This window comes from Chroicocephalus ridibundus, chromosome 7 (genome assembly GCF_963924245.1).
Source record: "Chroicocephalus ridibundus chromosome 7, bChrRid1.1, whole genome shotgun sequence".
Taxonomy (NCBI): Eukaryota; Metazoa; Chordata; class Aves; order Charadriiformes; family Laridae; genus Chroicocephalus; species Chroicocephalus ridibundus.
This window is the reverse complement of record NC_086290.1, coordinates 42,730,531-42,749,962: the sequence shown is the minus strand read 5'-3', so window position 1 is coordinate 42,749,962 and position 19,432 is coordinate 42,730,531. Positions and strand designations below refer to the sequence as shown.

At 43.5% G+C, this 19,432-nt stretch overlaps 1 protein-coding gene across 1 annotated transcript; it reads left to right on the top strand.

Moving 5' to 3' along the window:
• Window positions 1-6,848: 6,848 nt before the first annotated feature.
• Window positions 6,849-18,605, top strand: COPS8 (COP9 signalosome subunit 8). Its single transcript, XM_063342011.1, has 8 exons — window positions 6,849-7,026; window positions 9,743-9,813; window positions 11,324-11,372; window positions 12,872-13,004; window positions 13,965-14,072; window positions 14,534-14,596; window positions 15,774-15,815; window positions 17,147-18,605. The coding sequence occupies exons 1-8, from the start codon at window positions 6,949-6,951 to the stop codon at window positions 17,224-17,226; spliced, it is 624 nt and encodes a 207-aa protein (XP_063198081.1). The 5' UTR covers window positions 6,849-6,948; the 3' UTR covers window positions 17,227-18,605.
• Window positions 18,606-19,432: the final 827 nt, after the last annotated feature.

The following is a 19,432-nucleotide window of genomic DNA, read 5'->3' as shown; positions in this document are numbered from 1 at the left end:
GCTGCATCCTTGGATGCAGAGATGGCATAGTTAATTGGGGAATAAGAAGTCTTTGGTGTGATGCATGGTTCCCATGGTGGCCCAGCTGCAAGGTAGGGTCTGCCTCAGGCCCCTGTGGTGACAGCCTGGGGTGTTTTGGGGGGTTAAGTGCCCAGGGGGCTGCAATATAACTATATAACCTTGGAAAGGCTTAGAGGGAAAAGCTGGACAGTGTGTCCAGCTGCTTTTTCCATTCCATTCCACGCTGCTGTCAGTGGAAATGGACAGCAAACTGCTGGGTGCAGCAAGGTGTCAGCATCTCACTCTTGCTCCTTCCATACCCAAAGCTACCCAGGGTCTAACTATTTCTACAGCCCCTGGACATCGTGGTGCCATTTCTGGCTTTTTGATCCTGCAAACAGGACTCAGATTTGAGCTGACCTTTGGAAATCAAAGAGCAAACAAGCCACACATATCCTCTTCCAGTCTCACAGAAGCACCTCATCAGAAGAAGCTTTAACCCTTGATCTCTTCTGGGCCAGCTCTTTAGCTGACAGCATCCTTGAGTGGAATGTGGATGGGATGGAGCGGGAGCTCTTCTCCCCATGCAGAATGGGACACATCCCTCCATTGGGGTCGCCGGGGATGTGCACAGGGTGTCCCGGGCAGTGACCCACATCCCGGCTGCCTCCCCGCTCCCTCGCCCACATCCCGGCACAGCTGGATGGAGAACCCAGCTGTTGGCAGGCAGGACTGCGGGAACAAAGGGGCCATTGCAGGGCGGACTTTGAGTCATGGAGAGCAAAGCCCAGCAGCTCTCAGCAAGCGTCGGGGCCGTGAAATCCGATTCGCGCCCCTCCACGAGCAGCGATGAGGAAGGGACCCCGAAGGCAGCAGGCTTTAGCGGCGGGGAAGGACAGGTGGCCGCGGGCTGGGAAGAAGGACCGTAATGAGGCGCCGTGGACACAAGATCTTCTTTGTTAGGATGTTACCGAAGTAGAAGAGTGACTGCAGGAGAGGTTTCGGCACAGCTGCCTGAACTCCTTACCTCCCAGAGATCAAAGCCCGCCTTTCTAATCGCGTCTTGTATTACACTCACCCAAACTCTTGCCGGGTATCCCGGTGGCTTTGTGGAGGGAACAGGTGTTTTGTAACACGTGTGCGATTACAGGGGATTAACAGATTTAAAAGCGTGCCCCAGGAGACACGGCAATGCATCATGCTCCTGTTAAGATGGGGTGTGCCGAGCTGGGCAGAGGGGTTTCTACAGAAGCATCTCCCTCCCTGCCATGGGAGGCTCATCCCACCTCACAGGCGGTCGATGCCATGGGGCAGCATGGGGCAGAGATGCGTCCCCAGCCGGCCTCAGCACAAGCTGGGAGGCCAAAGGAGGCCATGGATCCCCGAGGAAGCCACTGAGCTCACAGTGCAAGCAGGAGCCCTGAGACCTGCGTCCCATCCTGTTGATATGGGCATTGGTTGGAGAGTGGCGGCAGCCTGCTGAGGGGCTGCTGCACAAGGATGCTCCATCCCCCAAATTCTCCCTACTGCACCAGGGGCAGCCCCCCCACATCAATTCATAACCTCCTACACTCTGTGTTGGACCAGGGACCCCCTGGCTCCGTCCCCCACGTGCCCTCTATTAGACCAGGGACCCTCCATTCCATCCCCCAAACATCCTATGCTTGACCTGGGATCCTCCCACTCCATCCCCCTCAATGTCCCATGCTGGATGCTTGACCCCCCCAAACACCCATCAGGGATCCCCTCCCTTTTATACCCCCAAATCTGGGGGATTTCAGGGATTTCCAAGCAAGGGAGCAGTGCGGTGGGAGACACAGCAAGGAGAAGAGCTGTTCTGTTACTCAAAGATACCAAAGGTCTTCACTGTAGAGGATTAAAATATGTGGAGAACAAGAACTGCTGGCCCAGGAGCCAGGGAGGGGACAGAAACTTGGCTGAGGATCCCACAGAACAAAAGAAAACCAGGAAAATGCATAGACATGCCTAGAAAGTCATAAAAACAAAGTTTAGGTTAAATACACACAGGGTCTCTTTTCCTCTTGGCAGGTTAAGAAAGGGCAGTCTTTGCCTCCAGAGCTGCTGGTAGAAGCCATCGCTCTCGCTTATTCCCGAGAAAAACAAGAGGAGGTAGATGGAGGTGCTCAGGGTGGGCAGAACGGGGCTCAGCCGACCCCCAGATCTCAGCACAGGGGGAGATTTGCTCCGGAGCAGCAGCAGAAGGACACACAGCCTGCATAGGCACGGACACCTGGATGGATAACCCTCACACCAGTCACTGCGCTTCCTCCCAGCTCCCCAGCCTCCCCAGTTTAGGGATTTTCCTTCAGTTATCCCACCATATAACTGAGACCTCAGGTTGGACTTGAAAAACCAAGGATGAGGTATGCAAAAAAAAAAAAAACCAACAAAAAAAAATCATTCCCAGCCAGCTTCTTGTTTATTGGAGCCAGAACCAACGCCCCTATCAAAATGAAATGATAAAAAAAAAAAAAGATAAAATTGTTTGGGAAAAAGAAATGATAATTTCCCATCTGCCACTCGCCATTTCCTTTCTGCTGGGGGCAACTCCCAAAAATGAGGCGTTTGTCCCCTTTGATGGCTGGTGTAAAACGAGCTTTGATGTCGTGGAAGGAAATAACGTATTTAGATACACGCTTTGCTCAGATCAGGCAGAGCTAATATAAATCAGGGTACCAAGGGGACCGGGAAGGGTGTGGAGAGGTTCAACTTGACCCTTTACCACCGTTTTCTTTAACTTTCATATTAAATTAACTTTCCTATTGTTCCATATCACCGCTTTACATCTTATTTTCCCCATCTTGATTCTTTTGTTCCCCTGCAAAGCTTTTGAAGCCAACGAGAAAGGGAAACCTCTTGTAATCATCTTTCCAGAGGGTACCTCCAGATCACAGGCAGCACATGGAAATGACCGGGAAAATAAATCCTTGTCACAACATCTCCGCTAATCTTTCTTGGAAATGCCTTGGTATTGCTTTGAAAACGACTTTGAAAACAGCCGATGGCTTGTTGGGACATTCCAGGACGGCAGAACTGGAATCTATCTCCTTGCCGCCTTCAAATTCACACGAGGCACAAGCGAATTGCTGAGATTTTCATGCCATTGTCACCAGGAGCTGAAGAAAAATCACATTAAATTGACACTTCTGCAACAGCTGGCAGCCATGTCATAAAGTGCTTTTCAAGCCCCTGGGCCAAAGAAAAATCGAGATCCTTTCAAGCCAAGGAGTTTTCCTGTTAATTTAACGTGCTTCGCTTTACCAAGCGGCCAGATTTTCCAGTGTGCTCGGCTGTTTTCTGAGTGCAGCCTCTTCCTTTTGGTGACTGAATTGAAGAGAAACTCCTGAATAAAATAAAGAATTTCCTGGGATGCTAGCTCAGCTGTTCTTCTTCACTGCCCTGAGGTGTTGGATGATGCCACCGTACAGGGGTCAAGCTCATCCTGCACTAGCTCCGGACAATCCCAGGAACAGCATCCAAACCTCCCAGATTTAGAATAATCCTGGAAATGCAACAGATCTGCTGTATTTTAGTTTGGTGATGCAAAAAGCGTAAAGCAAGCGAAAAGAAACATATTCCCTTCTGGCATGTTTTCTCCCTGGAAATATTATCAGAGCCTTAAACAGCTTTGGAAAGGGGGGAAAAAGAGAGGGAGGATGCAGCATGTGCACGGAAAAGGGACAGGTTTGGGCTGAATTCATAATTTTTCAGGAAACTTCAACAGAAGCCATTCTCCATGGAATAAAAGCAGTGCCGGCAGGGCAACGGGACATCAGCCTGACCCACGTGGCTTGAAGATTTCTGCTTGTGAAGGGCTCTTCTCTTATCCGCAGGAAATTTATTCGGGAGGGGGTGATAAAACGATGTTGTGGTGCTGGTGTGGTGTTTTTATTTAAGCTTTCTGGTCCCGAAGCCTGCTGTGCTCCAGGCTTTGCAAGGCCATGCAAAGGGAGAGCCCTTCGCGGGATGAGATGGGATGGGATGGGATGGGATGGGATGGGATGGAGGTGCCATAGTTTGCCTATACACCCGGGAGTTTCCTTATTTGCAAAGGGCTGGGTTTGTTGTAATTTAAGTCTTTACGCTGAAAAGTCTGGGCTTCTGGATGTCAGAATTAATGTACACTGGGTCTTCTCGGCCCGTGACCAAAATGCAGACCTCAGTGTTCTAATGTTCTTAATGAATTTAGCTCCTAACGGTGAAACCCACCCGCTGGTGACACCCCTCCAGGTATGGCCGTGCCACCTCACCTTGCGCCAGCGGGGACCCGGGGCCTTGCTCCCCTATTACCCAGCCACAGCCACTCGCAAAGCAAATATTTGGGCTCTTTGGACATCCCTGGCAGATGGCATCTCCTGGCCCACCGCCGAGACGCCGGTTAAAGCCCTCTGCAACCAGCCCCTTCCCCAGGGCTGAGCAAAACCGTGTTGGTCAAGACAGGAAGGCAAGGGAGGTCGGTTGTTAGAGAATCTTGCTCAAGGGTTGACCTTCCAGCCATGATGCTGTATTTCCTCTTCGCTTATGGGGCGGGGAAGGGGTCTGAAGAACCTGCCACGCTGCTGTGGCAGCATCCCCAGCTCTTGCAACCACAGGGGTGAAATAAAATCCCACGATAAGCCGACTCAGGGCACTGAAGTTGGCAGCACAGAGCAATTTTCTATCAGTAGTGGGATTTTTCTGGTGTGTGGCTCGGTTTGGTGCATTACGCTGGCCGAGACGGAGCATGCAGGGAGCACGGTGAGCGCAGCACCCCAGAGCTTGCAGGGGGACGTCCCTTGGGATGTTAAGGTGAGCAGAGACAGATGGAAGGGAGGGAGGGAAGAATAAAAAAAAATAGAGAGGAAACAGCTTTTCCGGCTGCCCCGACGCCAAGGCATTGCTTCCAGAGAGGTCCTGGTGGCTTTGGGAGGCTCAGCTAACCAAACTGGAAAGCAACACTTCCTTCATTGTCCCAAAAGCTTAATGAAATCCTGCAAATAAAAATATTTTAAAAAGCCTAACTGCCCCCAAATGGAAAGTTTCTCGCATGAAAGGGACGGTGGGACGTTTGGCGGCAGCCACAGCTCCCGCTCCAGTTTCCCTGGACTTTTTAGACGCTTTCTCTTGGAGCTAGTGCCCTCTCGCGGAAACCTCTCATCTCCTCCATTTTTACTGTGTTTTTTTTTTTAACCTGAAACGAAATGAAGCCTTCCCAAATCAACGTGCTCCATGGTGGCAATCCAGGATGCTCTGACCCCAACCCGGCCGGTCCTAAGGGAAGGTGTCCGGCTGGAACCATCACAAGCTGCCGCCCACTTTGCTCCCTGCCCTCACCTCCCGAAAAGCACCAGGGAATTGGGAATGGGAGCAAAAGGTGAAGACAATGTTCCTCTCAGATGGCCGAATGTCAAAGTGATGCCGGCAGGGAGCTGGGAGCAACAAAGAGCCATTGGGATCGATGTGGCCGGCAGGGATCGGAGTGGGATGTGAGGTCAGTTGCTGGGAAAAGTGGTGCCTGAGCTGGCGGAGCAGCAGTGCCATCGCCTGGAGCCCTCTGCCAAGAAGCTCTCCTCCAGGTGAATCCCGAAGCAAACACAACACACGTTATTTTTACTTTCCCATAGCCAAGACCTCTCCCAGAGCATGGAGGCTCCCCAGCAAAGGGGCCAAGCTTAACACCAGCCTTCCCTTATGGCAAAGCATCCCTGTTCTTTCCTTTTTTCAACCCAAAAGCATGGGGAGCGCCGCTGGACATCCCTGCCACCGCTGGGTCAGGCTTGCACAGGGCACCCTAATTGTGCATCGAGGTGGTTCAGCTCTTGAGCACAGCTGGGATGGGGGAAACTGTCTTGCAAAGGGCTGGAGGGGGTCCCCAGCCAAATATGAAGAATAAATAACTTTGGGGATGGTGTTTGTGGTAGTGCTAGGGATGGAATGAGGCAGGGAAACGCTGGGGTCAGGCTTTGTTCAAGGGATATGGGCCTGCGGATGACAGTGGAAAGCAAATTCATCGTATTGGAAAGCAAGGGTGTGCAGAAAATGACGCCTCTGAGTTAATTTTACCCTAAAAAATAAAAGTTTCCATCTGTGGACCCAGTAGTTTCAAAGATCTGGTGACAATCCTGCCATTTTCCACAATTTCATGCCTCCAACCGGGCTGTGCTCCATGCTGCAAAAGTCTTCAAGCCCTGTCCTTCAGGCATAAATAAGTAAAAAAAACAAAACCCACGAAGCCATAACTATGGCTCCTGAGACCGATTCTGGGGCAAAGTGGGCCGTACTGGAGGGGGTCCCGATACTGTCCCCACAGATGGGACCTTGCTGGGGATGGGCACCGGAGCCAGGGAAAGACCATGGTGGAGGGGTGTCCTACCTATGAAACCGCAGTCATGCTGTTATAGGCCATTTTAGTATATTGTGTGCAATTTTGGCAGTTAGATTATTTTATAGGATCTATGCATGCATATAGATGCTGTATGATATTGTACACGTAATGCGTAATAAAAGGATGCAGTGTATTTACCTCAAACCTGACACAATATACGAGGTATACAAATAAAAAAACTAAACATAAATCTGTGTATTACACACAAACACACGCAAATGATGGGAGGGAAAAAAGGTATAATCTACCTTTTCCTTTAAAAAATGCGGGTCTGACACATGTGCTGCCCGGAGCACCCCCCTTCAAGGCGCGCCGCGATCGTGACCACGCCCCTACCCCACATGGCCACGCCCCCCGATCTTGGTCACGCCCCCCCGGCCCGTCCGCCCTCTATCCCCGCCCCGCAGTCCTCCAGAGCATAAAAAGAGCGGGGCTAGAGCGGCTCGTGTAATTTAGCCGCGGGCGGAAGTGCGCGCTGCTCGGGTCGGAAGTGAGTCACGGCGCGGCCGCCTCCTGAGCGGAGGCGGTTCTGTGCGGCGGCAGCGGGGCGCTGTGAGGGGAAGATGCCCGTGGCGGTGATGGCAGAGAACTCCTTCAGCTTCAAGAAGCTCCTGGAGCAGTGCGAGACCCAGGAGCTTGAGGTAACACGGGGCGCGCTGCGGGGGCGGGCCCGGTGGTGCCGGGGGCCTGGCTGAGGCACCGTGTGCTCCGGCGCGGCCTCGGGGCTCGGTGCCGCCCCGCAGCGCCGGTGGGTTTGGGCCCAAGCGTCTCCTGGCGCAGCCGGGTGCGGTGTGGGTTGTGCTGTCGCCTGAGAGTGGTGTTATGAGGGTCTGATCTGGTCCTGCACGGAAGGAGGTTCGTGGCACTCTGCCCCTCTCTGTGTTGATGAGGGTTCGGTGTTTAAACCTGCCGCTTGTGCAAACGCCCGCCAAAAAGCTTTTCAGAAACTTCTGAAGCTGCGGACAAATAAATGACTGCATTTTAGGGCCTTTGTGCAGGAGAGCATGTGAGAGAGAGAAGTTCTTATGTCTCCATGTGTTTCACGTAGTTGAGAAAAATAAGGTTTTGAAAAGGAGAGTGGGGCACTGGATTACTCTTAAGTCAGTGGTGCGCTGGTTGTGGGAGCACACACTGGAAGCTTCCTCTGTGCCGTTTTAAATTCTATTGCTCGATGGGTTTTTGATTCTGACTGCATGCACTGCTCGTGTGCCAGACTCCAGCCTGTGGTAAATCCAAGTAGCACCACGTTAGTGCTAAAGGCTCTTCCTGGGTGGTATCCATAGACCCTTTCTCGTCTTGCAGAGTTTCCAGTGCTTTTCTAAATGTGAAGCTCACGGATTCCACTGTAGCCATTTGAAGTAAGAGCGAATTTTGAATTTTCCTCTTCTGTGTGCTCTTCAGCAGTTCTGATTTTTAGATCTTTCTACCCTAGCAACTGAAGGGAGAGGGCTGTTCCAGTGTGTCATCACTTGCCATAGCAGAACTTTGGTGTTGACAAACTGTGCTGCTTTGCAGTGGAAAATATAAACCTTAAATGGAAGGGCTCCCTGGGGAGCAAAGAGTGCCATTGTAACATGTGGGAGAGTTGAGTGTGGCTAGCCCTTCCTGCTGGGAGCAATTTAGTACTCCCTTTGAAGGTATGTTCCCATCCTTTAGAGGAGCACATGCGTACAGTATTTACTACTAATGTGTATTAGATGAGTAGAGGAATGTGTAGAAGAATATTTAAAGTTATGAGATGGTCTTACTCCCCTAACCACAGTATGCGTTAACAGTCACTGAATGGCATCCTATGAGGGAACATTGGTTCTTATACACTGTATTTCTGTAAATAGATTTACCTTTTTTTCCCATTCAGATTAATAAGTTTCAAAACAGTGATTGATATGTGGTTTGAACCTGACTTGTAATGTCTCTGTCTGTCTTTTTGGCTTCTGTGGAGCAATGGGAGGGTTGTGTCAGGCTGAGTTCTCAGTGATGGTGACAGAGCTCAGGAGGCTTTAGGCTTTGTTTCGGTGGCCATCTGAGGAAGTTTAATGTATCCTCCTCACTTCCCTGCTGCAGAGTGTGTGGTGTTGAACCTCGATGGGCCCCTGGGGGCTGTTATAAAGCCACTGAGTTTAGACTGCGCTTTGCTCAGGGTTTCTGCTGTGTCTGTCAGCAGAGTCTCCTACTCAATGGCAACAGATGCACTCCTGGCAAACTGTTCCCAAATGCTTTCACAAAGCCAGTAAGTTATTCGCTGTGTGTGTCTACATCCACATCAAGATTTTTGTAGGCATGCTAAAGTCTCCTGATAGCCTTTGTGTTTCAGGTCATGAGTTGATATGTAGGCTGACTTTTTTTTTTAGATGCAGCCATAGAGCCTCCTTCAGTAAGACTGTAGATTGTAAACTTAGTTGTTTTGGTGGTGGTTAGCTTTCCTTTCTGTTCCACTAGTCTTCTATCAGATAAACTAATGATTTTTGTTTTATTTAGTACAGAGAAGCACCAAAGGTGAACTTAAACAGTTTAAGCAGGAGGTATTAATTGACCTGGCTTTGTTTTAGTGGGCACGATCGAAAGAACAGTTGCAGAAATTGTTCTATCTGTACACAGGTGATGAGCAGTGGAAACAGTAAAAATAGCTGGAACAATTGTGTCTGCTTGATGACACACCTAATCACCTGCTTTTGGCTTAGATGAGCCTATAAATCACACATGTAATTAAATCAAATAGCTGCATAATTGGCTTCCTGTGAGTGCTTGCAGCACTAGTCTTTGATAAATTTCTAAAACCTTATTGGAAATCTTTTCAGCTTTTAAATGATTATAGACTTTCAAAATTTTATAACTGTATCATAATTCTTTTTTTCCCTACTTGTATGATTTCTGAGGTCTGCTGAAATGTTGCAAGTGTCAAATCTTACTTTGGATTTTTAAAAAATGAGCAAAGAAATTTTACTCTAGTGCAGTGCCCTGAGTTGAGCTGAAGTTCATCTAAAGGTAGATGAAGTCATGGGTGCCTAAACCCAGTTGCTTGTGAGGAACTATGAAGCAAGATGGTTACCACTTCCATGAGCATAAGCTAGAACATTACAGTGATTAAAGATGTAACCTTACTTTATTCATGCAGCAAAACAAACTAAGTATTCTGAGTAAAACACCTGGCACGTGCAAGTTAATTCTTCATCGTAAGATACAACTGTATTAATGTAACATTGCAATTCTGACAATTTGTCCAGACCTATTATGTGATGTGAAAAACATCAGCTGTCTTGGACTATTCAGATTTCATTAAACTTGGCTACCTGGTGGATTTTGTTAAAATACCTTACTCTTAAAATAGGTAACCAAATTATTTGTACTACTTTTCAGGCCCCTGGAGGAATTGCAACACCCCTTGTTTATGGCCAACTTCTAGCTTTATACCTGTTGCATAATGACATGTAAGTATTTTGTATTCATTTTTAACATCATATACTGAATTTGTCATTAGTAGCTTGAGCTGTAGTTTTCAGAATATTAGTAATTGGATGTGTGACTAACAAAATGCACATAGACAATGCTATGTTTTTAAAAAGAAATTCACAGAATGAAGTCTCTTTCACCCCTTGCTCTATCAGGAAAATTATTCTCCTTTGTTTGCTCTTGCCCACCCTTTTGAATGGTAGGGAGGCGGATTGGCTTTAGGAAGAAAGTTCCTGAAGTAGTGAAATGTACTCCTTTGGAAAGTGTTGAACACTTCAGTGTTTTGATTTTTCAAGGCTGCCTTTGTTTTGAGTTAGATTGCATGCTGCTCCATATGTTTAAATTACACCAGGATAGTTCTAAACTGTCCCTGTTAAAAATGAGGGATGCTGTTGGCTTGAATGAGCTAAATCTGCATGAAGCAGCAATCCTTTGAGTTTGATCTGGTGGATTACTACCATGTCCCTGTGTGGACTTGATTTGCTATGTTTAGGATTTTATTGAGAAATTGATGGTAGAAAAATGACACTGCTGTGTTTGGTTATCAAAACAAATTAAACATTGGTGTGGGGATTCAAAGATTTGAGTGTTTCCTTGCATTGTAGATGTATATTCTTTCAGAGCAGATTCCCTGAACACCGGTACTGAGTATTAGGTTTAATGTGCATAACCTTGGTTTAAATGAACGTGGAGTTTTAGAATTGTGCTTTAATGAAAAGCAATGAATCTTTTTCTCTATTTGTCATTTTAAATCTTTGAGAATTTGTAACCATTTTGGTTTTAGACTTCTGTGCTCTAAAGATCAATGACTAAATATTTCAATATGTCCAATTCTTCAGAATGTCTGTGAGAAAGCTGGGAAGAACATGCTCAAAACAGGCTAAATCTTTGAAATGCGAAGAGGGGCATAGGCGCATGAAGAAAGTATTTTTATGCTATTAATAAGTAAAATAAAAATATCTCTAAATAGTGTTTATTTAATCCTTTAAAACTTCTGTATTTGTATGCTTTGTAATGTACATATATATTAATACAGTAGTACATGTATCTAATTTGTAAATACGTATGCGTGTACTGGGGGTGCATGCTCAAAAGTGTTTTTCTGCTAGAAGGGCATGATCAAAGTTTGGAGACCACTGGTGTAAATGACTACTGATGGTATGAAAAGTTGTTACTTGTACATGCTTTCATCAAAGATGCAGCTATTCCAAAAATAAAACCGCAAAACTAACTTTTGTGAAATGCTGCCTAGGGTAGACAAATGAAAAACCTCTTCTAAACTATTGTTAAATGAGGCAGTTAATGAACTATTTTGTTTTATTATGTCATGTTGTCTGCTTGAGAGTAACTGGCTTTCTACTTCAGTAGGCATAGAAGGAATATTTTAAAGCACTGAGATTGTTAATTATAGCATCCGAACAAAGCTTTTGGTGTCGTCTTGTGGCAAACATTGGGTTACTGAGAAGTATTTTAATTTAATTTTTTTAGGAACAATGCACGATATCTTTGGAAAAGAATCCCTCCTGCTATCAAATCTGTAAGTGCTTTGTAAAATGTAATTTGATACTAAACTGGTTAGATATTAGCTTGCAAATGACTTTTTCCCCCAAGGATTCTGTTTGGTGAGTAGTCTTGGGCTCAGTTGTGTGCTGTGAACTGCTTGCCCAGCAGATGGCACACTGGTTTTTAAGATCTCCCTAACTGCTCATCTGCTCCCTCTCTTCCTTCCCAAATAATCTGGTGCAGGACTTTCCAGTAGAAAGCCTCATGATAAAGGGTAGTGAGATGGAGGAAGGCAATGGATCTGATTCTGGGATGGGGCCACATTCCACAGGAGGGTGCAGAATACCTTGTGCAGTGAAAAATCACATTTCAGATATGATACACCTTCAGACTGATTAACTTTCCGAAGGCAGTTTGTTTTGCACTGCATTTGGATCAAATATGCAGTTTGAGGTTTTAGGTAAATACAATACCAGAATTTCTTCCAGACTTTACTGTTGTTAATTTTTTAGTTTGAGATCATGTATTTTACAAGGAAACAATTGTTCTGTAGTCTTGTATTAAGAAACCTTATGGTCAAGATGGGGATCTCTAAGGTGGTCCTGAAATAATTTTTTTGATTCAACAGTCATCTGGACTGAATTTTACTTGGACTTTCTCTGAAACCTGCTCTATTTGTTGCACAGCAATATTCTAGGCTTTTATATAATTGGCTTTTTTTGGTGCAACTTGCATTTCAAGTGAAGTGTCAATTCTTGGTGGAGGAAAATTATTGCATGACTGACTTTAGGAAGGTTAGACCTCAAAGCATAGTATTTTCTTATGTGTATTTGTTGATGAATCTTGTACTAATTGAGTCAAGTAATAATTAGTGTGAGTCTTAACTTCAGAAAAAAGTTAGTTCTCCTTACAACTGAAAATATTAACTTTATTACCTAGTTTTGTGCTCGGTTGCTATTCTGACAGGCTGTTCTGGGGTCCAGCTGACCAAATGACAATGTGTAACACAGTAGAAGTAGCCCTTAAAGCCAGTCATGGGAGAGGAGTTGTAGTGAGTATGGCACCATATTAAGTGTGACCTATTATCAAGATTGCAAGATGGAATTTCAAGTTGAAAATTGCCTGCACTGTGCAAACAGCCTCTGCACTTTATAAAGCCTCTACTGAAGAGGCAAGCATTTCTCTAAGCAGAAAATAAGCTGTACCTGTCCTTTTGCAACTCCAGCCTGCGTGCAAACTATCCTCCATGATTGTTTTAGCTGGTATATCCGCCTGGATTGGTGTAACTGGCATGTGAGCAGACTTCGCATATGTGGGTGATAAAGTTTAGGCAGAGGATGGATTAGGGAGTTTGCAGCAGTGACACCTGCTAGAACTAAATTTCCCAATGCTTGTCTGTTCATCATTACAGGTATTGTGATATACTCTCGCAATGGGAAGAGGAGGGGAGTGGAGATGGGTTTATACAGAATGGTCACTGTAGAAAATACACCATTCTGGATTAACTGGGTTGGGGTTTTTTTGTCACAACAGGCAAATGCTGAACTTGGTGCAGTTTGGTCAGTAGGACAAAGAATCTGGCAAAGAGACTTTCCAGGAATCTATACAACAATCAGTGCGCATCAGTGGTCTGAGACTATTCAACCAATCATGGAAGCACTTAGAGGTACAAATTGAACTCCTACAGGTAGCATGGAATTATAAGTTGCCTTAAATTATTTGTGTGCTCAAACACAAATAGACAAGTAGACAAATGACTACTTAGTATTATGAAAAATCAGAAGTCGTCAGGAAGATTGTTGCTAAGTTTTTGTAGGTTTTACTTAAAGGATTTCAGGTGTAAATAAAAAGCTTATTATGATAACTTGTGGAAACAAACTAAACTGTTTTTATTAGGATCGTGTGTGTGATTGTATATTCTTTCATATTGGAATTTCTTACACTGTATGTTTTGTTCTGTAATAGCAAAATAGACCATTAGTTATCCATTTTTATCAGATTCTAACCAATAATCTAGGGAACTGGGCATGGCATTTCAGAACCTTGTGACACTTATGAGAAGGTTTTTCTCTTAAATGTGGATTTAGACAAATGTTTTATAGACAGTGCAACAGTTACATGCAGTCTTACTACTAGAGGGCAGCACAGACTGCTAAACAGCCTTCCAAAGTATTTTGCAATAAAAAATTCTGTGTAGCTTTAGAAACAACTGATTTGCAGACACCTTGGTATCAAAGCACATGTGGACTAATTGACTTTTTCGTTATTTTTTTTCTGATTCTGAACTATTTGACACACAAGCTTATTGCAAATGGAGAATGCTATCAGAAGCAGAGTTTCCTAAACTGGTTTACATACTGGTGGTAGTGCCCAAGGTGCTGCAAACTAGATTTGGAAGTTAAATGTGGTCTCTGAGAAGTTTTGTCCTTGCATAAAGCAAGGTGTTGTCTCTGGCTGCTGACTGTGGTACTTCAGTAAATTGTGGGAAGGGAGGGGGAACTTCTAAAGTGCTAACTTTAAGTGTGGTAGTGATTTTGCAAATGTGTTAGAATTGGAAAAATTTTCTCTGATTTCCTAGTTATGGAGATTAGTTAACTGTCTGCTTACAGTGTTTATCTCATCTTAGATGCAACTAGGAGACGAGCCTTTGGACTGGTTTCTCAGGCTTATACCTCAATAGTTGCAGATGATTTTGCAGCCTTTGTCGGGCTTCCCGTAGAAGAAGCTGTGAAAGGTACTTTGCATTTATTCACTGAATAGCTTTTTTACAGATGATTGCGATCAGAGAGCTGTGATAGTAAATACACATGTATATAAATTCTGAGACTATTATAAAGAAGTAACAAGGCAGTGAATAGAGAAAAATATCTTGGTTCTGGATAAGTGTTTAATTTTATTATTTGTCACTAGTTACCATTGGTTATCCTCCCCTTATATATATAGAAGTGTTAAAGCAATGCCACAATGAGGGAAGACTGAAGGTAGTGGGTTAACCCAGTTTTGTCAGCTATTATTACTTTCATGAGCTTGTTCATCGAACTAAATGTCTAAATGCTTTCAAGAAATAAGTCTGAGATGTGCCATATAGACAATGTACTGAGATGCTTTTCTGCTGTTCTTAATGTGAGTCTTTATTTTGAATTTCTAGCAATCATAAGGTATTTGTTCTTACAAATGTAAAAAATGCCTTTTCAGGTGTATTAGAACAGGGCTGGCAAGCAGACTTTTCAACTCGGATGGTAATGCCTAAAAAGCCAGGTAGGTGGAGCTGTTATTTCATTAGACATTAAGTTTAGCATTTTGTATTAATTAAGTGTTAGGTTTTTAATGAAAATTTTGCACAATATTCTTTGAGATATTTTTTGGGGGTGTCAGGTTGCCACTGTAAAACGTGGAATGTTTATAGGAAATATGAAGTAGTGGGTTTGGTTTGGGGTTACAAGTAGTCTGGGTTAAACTATATCCTCAAATTAACTTTTTTAAACAAGAGCAGGCAGGATGTGCTCTGATTTCTCCTGCTCCTCCTCTGCTGCTGGCTCTGAGTCAGTGGAACATAAGTTGGATGACCTCAAATGACATGTCTTAATCTAATAAAGATGAGTAAAAATATACCATTTCGAACCTGAAATTTTTTCAGATGTAGAACTTCTTTGGGCAAGGATCTAGTGGATCCTTATGTTCTGAGCAGCTCGTTATTGGTATAATTTCCTTTCCTCTTTAAAATTTATTCTACTGGATCTCTTCTTCACTGTCATGGTGTTTATAACAGAATATCTGTTCCCGCAAAGCTCATCCCGCAGAAATACTTGCAGGTTTTGTTTGGGGTTTTTTTGCTAAAGAAGTATCTATGGCTGGCTGAGGCAAAAATAAATATTGAACTGTGAAGGCAGAGATAAAATGATTGCTCTTAAACTGCACAGTGCAGCTCTGGAAGAAGGAGCCGAATCACAGTATATCTAAAAGGGCAGCATCTATTAGGCTAAAAAAATACACTGTTTGTATGGGCAGAATTTTTAGGTGTTCAGAGCCCAGAACATTATAATAAACATTTGCCAGGCAAGGTGTTGAAATTTATCCTTCAGGGTCACATAACCAACTACAGTCCTGAGCTTTTGCATATGATCAGTTTTTTCATGAACTGGTTGCAAAATATGCAGTGCTTACAAGTGCTGAGAGTTGATTACATGTGGTTCTTTTCCAAAAGTGAGTGCAAGAACTATTTTAGAGGCAAAAGAAAGAGGCAGGAGGTTGGAATCTATTTTGAAGCTGTGTGTCTAACCAGCTAAGCCTTGAGTGTTCTGCTTTTTAGCTATGAAGTAAAACAAGTAAATCAACAGCCTTAATTTAAATTAACTTTTTATCTAGTTTTGGCTTGATGTATAGAACTGCTTAAAATTGGTCCACTGGGCTAACTTCTGTTGTGTTCTTCCTTCAGGTGTGCTGGAAGCTTCCTTTAACAGATTTATTCCTTCATCAGGTACTTCCTGTGTATATGTAATCTACTTGCATGTTTCTAAAACTTGCATGATTACGATGAACACAATTTCACCAGCACCACAAAATAGGAATTGGGTCTTAGATGAATGTCGTCATTTCCACTCAAAAAAACCCCAACAAACCACCAACCCAAACAAACCCCAATCAGCTGCTAAGTAAATATATTTCTCCCTCTGTCCAATCTTCAGCTCATATTTTAAGGAGTGCCTGAGATTTCTACTTCTATAGGTAAAGAAGGGAGCGGATTCCAAAGCAGGGGTAGGCAGGCCCCGTACACCAAAAAGGATTTTGATGAAAACTTCTGACTTACGGGCAATTTCTTCACAAAGCAACTCGGAGTAGGTTTTGTTGCTTTTGTGTGATGTGGGAGTTCTGAAGTCTTCCCTATAGCAGAAGGCAATTGGTTTTCCTCAGAGCTCAACTATGGGTTGAGATGTAATGTGTTATGTCATGCTGATTCTCAAAACACTATTGTCTCTACTGTTCACAACATGGTGACAGCACATCTGAATTGGTGGCTTGCTGTGTCTAACACAGTTGCCAAAAGCGTCTTAAATTTACAGATTTAATTCCAAGCCAGTTTCAAGAGCCAGGGTCTTGCTTTTTGAAAACGTTCTTTTCATTGTCAGCCTCCTCTGTCACATACTTGCAGTCCTAAGCAGCGTGTCTACTTTAACTGTATCCTGCATGCTAATCTGCTAGCTCTTGGGGGGGAGTAAATGCCAGTTTTCCTGCTATTTTTTATTTCTGATTTTTAATTCCCAACTTACCTCCCTGGCTTTAGTCACTTGTCTTCCAACCTATTCTTTAACTGTAATCTCAGGTTAGCTGGCATTTATATAAGGATCTGAATGTGCACTGCATTCTCCTTCGACCCGTGCAGTACTTTGCTGTGTTTTGTTAATCAGATAACACAGTAGATTTATTTGGTATCTTCAGTATGGCAACTTGTAAAGAAAGGAGCAACTGCAGAGCTCCAGGAGCCTTTTTTGTCAAGTGGAAGTACTGTCAGTCTTCATTATTCAGGCTCTGGTATAGTTAAAGAAAAAAACAAATAATGGAGGCTGCTAACAACTGGAACTTGTTAGTTATCTTTGTTTTTAGTAACTCTTGGACTACTTAATGTTGCAGATAACAAAAAAGTAATGTCAACTAAAGCTGCACAGGTAGGGGATACAGTTAAGATATGCCCCCATAAGACTGTTAAACAGTCTCATGCATTTAATTTCTTCCTTACTGTTGTGATGGGTGGTATTGCGAATGCATTTTTTTCTTAGTTTCATTAATGATGCTTTTGTTTTATCTTTGTAGAACCTGCTCCGGTTCCACCAATTCCAAATGAACAGCAGTTGGCCAGATTGACTGACTATGTGGCTTTCCTTGAAAATTGATTATCCTGCTCCTGTATTCAGAACAACTTGGGAATCCTGTGTACTGACAGTTTTAGAAGTCTAAGATTTATTTTATTTCATTATCTGTTAAATATTGCAGCATCTCCTACTCAAATGTGTGAAATATACAGTGTATGTTATCCCAATTCATGTTTTGCCAAAGCCAAGCTAGCAACTGAAACAGTCCTTTAACTCCTGTAATATTTATTCAGTAGGTACACAGCAGTATTACATAGCAAGTTTTTTTATTGACTCATAACAGAGAGGCAGAACTTTTTTCAGGTATATTAGAAATAGAGAAGAAAAAAATGAATAATGAAGCAGGTTAACCGTGTTGAGGAGTTTATGCTAGAAGGTTATGTGCTTCTGTGGTGAGTACTGCTGTGCTTATCACAGGTGGATTGCATGTGGAACTAAAGTACAAAGAGCGGAAGACTGCCCTACCTGTACCTGCAGAGAGAAAATATTTTGAAACATAACTTAAGAAAACAATTTACAATAACTCTTTTGCAAGTATATTTGTGACATATTTATAATTGATCTTTTTTCTTATTGGTCTTTCTGGATTGTTAAATCTTGTTTTGATGTGAGAAATTTCACATCGGGCATATTTTTACGGCAGAATAATTGGATTCATTTAAGAAAGCCAAATCTTCACTTTAAGGAGGAATTTTTACTTTTGGAAGGTTGTATTTGAGTGATGTAAGACACCAGATGCTTTGCTGGGTAAATACACACCTTCTTGAGGCCTGTTATGTCTTGGTTCTTTTCAGTACCTTGGGCCAGGATCTACAAGGAACAGCAACTCTTACCTGTCTTTAAGCTTTCTGGATTACCTCTGCAGTTATTGGAGGGGAATTTAAAAATTAGCATAGGTATCCCTGAGTAGAGACCGATTGGGCTGGGCACAACAGGTTATGCTGCAGTGTCAGTTTGAGGAATACATTTTCTGTATCAGAGCACTGCTGTGTTAGTCTTTTGAGCTGAGAGTGGATTTTAGAAGCGGAAAGATGACTTGTATTCCCAGTCTTATTTGTGTTACGCTGGTAAAAAGGCTATGGGAAGATAGTGGTGCTTTAAAGGGCAGTGCATGCCTTCATTTGCTTCTCCCCTCCCTTTTCAATATCATATTCAGTGGTTTCATCGAAGATGGCAAATGTGCCGTATGTTGTGATTGTTTTTTCCAGTGTGCACTACCTACTGTACATTCTCTTGTTGGGGGTGTGTTAGCAGGGAGGAATTATAAACTGTGCACTGCTGCTTTGAGAGCTCCTTTTGTATGTAAACACTTAATCAAAATGATTATTTATTTGAAACCCACCTAAGACTTGGATTTCTAAATTTATCTTCAGTGATATTAAAGAACATGTTTACACTGACCTTGTGTACTTGATTTTTTAATTTTCCTTAGATTACAGTTCTCATTTGGCTAGTGTTTTAATGAATTCTTATTGGTCTAGCTTAGATAGAGCTAGTTAAAGGTTACTGCAATACATTATGCTTAGACAGGGGTTTTTGAACAGCTTTGTGTGCAGCTGTATGGTTTTATATTAAAAGAAACACTGGTAGCCTTCAGATGCCTTTTAAAATATTCAAAGGTGTAAAGTACTTGAAGAGCTAAGTGAAAATTTCCCCTTTTGTGTATGTATTGTGCAACTCTGCAGTTGTTTGTAGCATGCAGGGACAACTCTGCTTGCAGCAATGAAAATTAGACATGATTAAAGGATTACTAACCATTTGCACTTAATGGTAATAGAGGAGCAATGTGGGCACTGGTAATCTGTGTCAGTATCAAATCTATGTCAAATGTGGTAAGTTTGACTCTTCTCTGGCCAGTTCTGACAAGCTCATAATGTTGAGATCTCTGGTCTGCTGTGAAATTTAAGCTGGCTTTTGCCTTTGAGTATGGCATTAACTCCTAACTTGCCTTGAGTACTGTGCTCCCAGCCAGACTCTTTTGTTTGTGCTTCTTTGGAATCTGAGCGATTTCAGATCTTTCATCTTCATTGCTCCTTATCATGGCTTCTGCTTCACAAATACTCTTTTTCAGATGGGCTGCTTCTTGCCACTCTTAGTAGTCACGTAGCGGACATAGTGTGGCTTGTAACAGCAGCAGAATATTTTCTGTCTGTTCCTGATCCTTTCTAAGATTGCCTTTGTTCTAACACCTCTTGAGCATTGCCCTTTTCTCAGTGTAGTAATGACA